General features: G+C 55.9%; 1 protein-coding gene across 2 annotated transcripts; it reads right to left on the bottom strand.

Moving 5' to 3' along the window:
* Positions 1-975: 975 nt before the first annotated feature.
* On the bottom strand, positions 976-3,869 carry Sox9 (SRY-box transcription factor 9). 2 transcript variants are annotated; one of them, XM_035447999.1, is made up of 4 exons: positions 3,439-3,677; positions 2,404-2,657; positions 1,448-1,820; positions 976-1,345 (listed from the first exon to the last, which is right to left on the bottom strand). In XM_035447999.1, the coding sequence occupies exons 1-4, from the start codon at positions 3,597-3,599 to the stop codon at positions 976-978; spliced, it is 1,158 nt and encodes a 385-aa protein (XP_035303890.1). In that variant the 5' UTR covers positions 3,600-3,677. The 2 variants fall into 2 exon arrangements, with proteins under 2 accessions (XP_035303890.1, XP_027281584.1); XM_027425783.2 differs by having other exon boundaries at positions 976-1,820; positions 3,439-3,869.
* Positions 3,870-4,768: the final 899 nt, after the last annotated feature.

Here is a 4,768-nt window from a genome sequence, read left to right as displayed (position 1 = left end):
TAGGAACAGCATTTATATTTTCCCAGCAGCGGGGGTTTTAAGGCTCAAGGTGTTTTTCTTCTTGTTTAAAAAAATATATATGATAAAGCTCACCAATGTTCTCTATACTGTTTATTCTCCTTATTGCAAAATAAGGCTTTCTTCTCCTTTCTTTCTCTTTCTTTCTTTCTTTCTTCCTTCCTTTCTTTCTTTTTTTTTTTTTTTAAGGCAGCTGCTCCTGAAGTCCGAGAGCCTGGAGACTTAACCAAAGTTCACCCCCCCAAAAAAAACTGATGATGTAACAAAATTCTGTGTATTTTTTATGTTACTATAACAACACACTTTTTTCTTTTTCTTTTTTTCTGTTTTTTTTTTGTTTGTTTTTTGTTTGTTTAAAGAAAGTAAATCTGTACACAAATATTCTGGTTGCAAGGAAGGCTAGGGGACACTGTTGAACTACAAGTAGTTAAGCTGTTGGAAAAATAAGAGCATTTAATTTTTTATCTAAAATATGTATAAATCCCCTCAAAATGGTAATGAATCATACACAGTACATACTAAAAGTATTTAAAATAGAGAATATTCCTCACAGAGGACTTTTTTTTTCTTTAATTACGGCTAAAAAATAATTACAGAGTCCAAACAGGCAGGGAGATTCTCCAGTCGTCCACCACGCTGACCCTGAAGGAACCAAGTCCTTCCTCGATGATTCAGGCGGGTCCATCTGGCCACGAGTGGCCTGGCCATTTGCAATACGCTGGCATGTGCTCAGTAATGTCTTAATGTCTCTCGCCTGAAATCTCAGCACTAGTTACCTTCGCTTACATGTCTTTAAGAAATAAGGACAATGACAAAAAAAAAAAAAAAAAAAAAAAGAAAAGAAAAAGAAAATGAAAAAAAAAAGTGTCCAAAGGAATTTCAATTGGTTCTTGATCTCTTCTTCAGCTGTTTCTTTTTTAATGATCAGCTCCCTCTCCATCCCTCTTCAAGGGCTCCTCAGGGTCTGGTGAGCTGTGTGTAGACCGGTTGTTCCCAGTGCTGCGGGCTGTGGGTTTGCGGGATGGAAGGGACTCCCGAGGTGTCAGCGATGGGGGTGTACATGGGGCGCTGCGCGGGGTTCATGTAGGTGAATGTGGAGTAGAGCCCCGAGCCCTGGCCGGCCGCGTGGCTGTAGTAGGAGCCGGAGTTCTGGTGGTCTGTGTAGTCGTACTGCGAGCGCGTGATGGGCGGGTAGGAGGGGCTGTAGTGCGGAAGGTTGAAGGGACTGTAGGCGATCTGCTGCGGGGAGGGCTGCTGCTGCTCGCTGTAGTGGCTGGGGCTCAGCTGCTCCGTCTTGATGTGTGTTCTCTGGGACTGGCCCGGCTCGCTGCTCAGTGTAGTGAGCGTGTGTGCCTGCTGCTGCTGCGGGGGTGCCTGCTGCTGCTGCGGGGGTGCCTGCTGCTGCTGCGGAGGCGCCTGCGGGGCTTGCGAGGCCTGCGGGGGCTGCTGCGGGGGAGGGGGCGGCGCCTGCTGCTTTGACAGCCACACGTGGCCCGCGGTCGCAGGGGTGGCGGCGGTGCTGCTTATGCCGTAGCTGCCGGTGTAGGTGACCTGGCCGTGGGTGGCCGGCACCCCTGGGTGGCCGTTGGGCGGCAAGTATTGGTCAAACTCAGTGACGTCAAAGGTCTCGATGTTGGAGATGACGTCGCTGCTCAGCTCACCGATGTCCACGTCGCGGAAGTCAATGGGGGGCTGTCTGCCCCCCTCTGCCAGAGGGCGCCCCTCTCGCTTCAGGTCAACTTTGCCAGCTTGCACGTCGGTTTTGGGAGTGGTGGGTGGGGTCGGTGGACCCTGAGATTGCCCTGCAGGCAATAAAAGGGAAGAAAGACAAACCGTAAAAAATCAACAAGGGCTGTGCAAAACCTCTGGTCTTAGGAGTCCCCCGGGGAATCTCCCTGGTTGCTAAGGTGTCATTAGGACCCGAGCCGGAGCAGAAGGCGGGCTGTACTAACGATAAGTCGCCGAATGATTAACCCGCAGGTACACACTAGGCAAGCTCCTTTTATCAGCGGAGTGGTCTGAGGTCCCAAGGGTCCGGAAGGCTAAATTGCTACCTGTTGAAGAGTGTGTGCTTTGGGGGTGAGCCGCAAAGAGAAAAGTGGGCAAGTTTCGTGAAGTCATTAATACATGTTACCTTGCAATAAAGAATCCAGTTCAGGAATCACAGGTTGAGGGGCGTGTGTGGTGTGTGTGTGTGTGTGTGTGGTGCGCCCGTCTATTTCGGTGGGTCCTGGACAGAGAGGGAGTGCAGGGAATGCTGTTTCCCCACCCCAGGGACCTCAAAGTCCCCACCCAGATCCTGGGGAATGGGGGAGGGGGTGTTAAGGGTGTGCCCGGTGGGGCCCAGAGTGGCTAGGCCTAGTAGATCTCTTGCCCTTTACTTACCGGAGTGCTCTCCCGGGGAGTGCACCTCGCTCATCCCGGAGGAGGAGTGCGGGGAGTCGGCTTGCAGCGCCTTGAAGATGGCGTTAGGAGAGATGTGAGTCTGTTCCGTGGCCTCCTCGGCTTCTGCCTGCCCGTTCTTCACGGACTTTCTCCGCCGTGGCTGGTACTTGTAATCCGGGTGGTCTTTCTTGTGCTGTACGCGCAGCCGCTCTGCCTCTTCCACGAAGGGTCTCTTCTCGCTCTCGTTCAGCAGTCTGGGAAGAGGGGCGGAAGAAAAGAGGGAGAGGGGGATCAGTGAAACCCCAGGAGCGGTCATGTCCCCACCCCTCCTTCGCGCACTTCCCCTCCTCCCTCTATTCTGCTTGCCATCCTCCACCGAGGCTCAGAACTTTCCTTTCTTTCTTCTAAGTGCTTGGAGTCGACCTGAACGGTCACTCTTCGCCCCGCCCCCTCCCCTGGCCTCCTATTTTGGAAACCCTGAAGATGAAAACAGCTCCCTGCCGAGGCGCTCTAAACGCCTTTGCTACCGGAGCGGTCCACCCCCTCCCAACACCCTGTAAAACCTTTCTGAAAACCCACTTACAACGCAAGAAGCTCACTGAGTCCGTCCACGCCCCTACCGATTCTCAGTAGCTTTTCCCTAATTCCTGCCTGGGTCACCTCCAGCCCAACTTTCCCTTTATCCCTTCTTCCCAGGAGAGAGCAGCTTGGTGTGTGTGTGTGTTTCCTCAAATTGTTCCTTTCGAGGGGACCAGGTTGGCACACCCCTCCACTCCCCCCATTGGTTCTTAAAAGCAATCACATTGGTGCGGCTCAACTCCCCCCCCCCCCCCCCCCGCGCGCCTTGGCCAAGAGCAATCCCCAGAACTTTCTCAAACTCTGAGCCAACCTCCCCTATCCGCCCCAACTGCGCATCCCGACTCCTCAGAGATTACAGGAGGCAACTCCTTGGCTCTGGGAGGCGGGCCGGGTTGGGTGAGTGCAGCCCCCCATCCCAGTAGCCACCGAGCCCACCCGATGATCAAGCGCGCTCACCTCCAGAGTTTGCCCAGGGTCTTGCTGAGCTCCGCATTGTGCAGATGCGGGTACTGGTCTGCCAGTTTCCTGCGCGCAGCCTGAGCCCACACCATAAAGGCGTTCATGGGCCGCTTGACATGTGGCTTGTTCTTGCTGGAGCCGTTGACGCGTACCGGCATGGGCACCAGCGTCCAGTCGTAGCCCTTCAGCACCTGGCTGACTGCCTCGCGGATGCACACGGGAAACTTGTCTTCTTCGCTCTCCTTCTTCAGATCCGGCTCGCCCTTGGGGAACGTATTCTCCTGGGGCCGCGTGTTCTCCGTGTCGGAGCCCGAGCCCGAGGGGCAGGGCGAGCCAGCCGAGTCCTCGGACATGGTGGGGCTGGGAGCGCCGGACAGGCCCTTTTCCTGCTCGTCGGTCATCTTCATGAAGGGGTCCAGGAGATTCATACGCGAGCCCGGGGCAGGGGGCGGGTGGCTGGGAAAGGCGAGAAGCCGCGGCGGCTGGGGCTCCTCTTCCCTCTGCTGCCCGGACGCGGACGCCGAGCGAGCGGCTCCCGGGGAGGTTGGCGCGTCACCGGGAGGCAGCGGTGGGCACTTAGCAGAGGCACTGGCTAGGTGGCCGCTGCTCAGCTGCCCGCTCCAAACCCGGGGAAGGCGAATCGGAGAGGAGGAGAAGGGAGGGAAGACAGAGAACGTAAGCGGGGCCACTTGCACCCGGTCTCTCTTGCAAAGAAAAGTCCCTGGACTGAAATTGGTAAAGTTGTCGTCCCACTGAAGTTTCCAGGCAGTTCCGAGCAGCGCTCACGGCTCTCCGACTCCCAGCCCAGGGTCTCTTTAATAAATACTCCCCCTTCACCTTAGAGACCTCCGACCAATCGCGGCTCCGCAGTCATCAGGGTTGGCAAGTAGCTGATTGGACCGCATTTTGGAGAAGGGGGAGGAGGATTGTGGCTCCGGGTTGGGTGACGAGACACGAGGGGTGGAGAAGGGAGGGGAGCGCAGCCGGGGGGTGGGGGTGGTGGATGGTGGGGTGAGGGGACTTTGGGGGGGGGGCACCGCGGGGCAGGCGGGGGATCCGGGACGTCCGAGTGTGTAAGTTTGCTCTCTACTCTAGGAATGTCACAGTTTTGGAACCGTCTCAGTGTGAATAGGTGTGTGTGTGTGTGTGTGTGTGTGTGTGTGTGTGTGTGTGCACGCGCGCGCGCGTGTCTAGACTAGGACGCCCCCCCCCCAACACACACACCCCACTACTTTTCCAAGCTGTCTCCGCGGTACCCGGGGCTTCGCTGGCGTTTACTGCAGTGGAAACTGCAACAGCCGCGCCTCAACGCGGAGCTCGCTCGCTC

The sequence above is a fragment of the Cricetulus griseus genome, chromosome 7 (assembly GCF_003668045.3).
Source record: "Cricetulus griseus strain 17A/GY chromosome 7, alternate assembly CriGri-PICRH-1.0, whole genome shotgun sequence".
NCBI lineage: Eukaryota > Metazoa > Chordata > Mammalia > Rodentia > Cricetidae > Cricetulus > Cricetulus griseus.
Note: the sequence above shows the minus strand (reverse complement) of the source record. Positions and strands in the feature narration are given on the sequence as shown.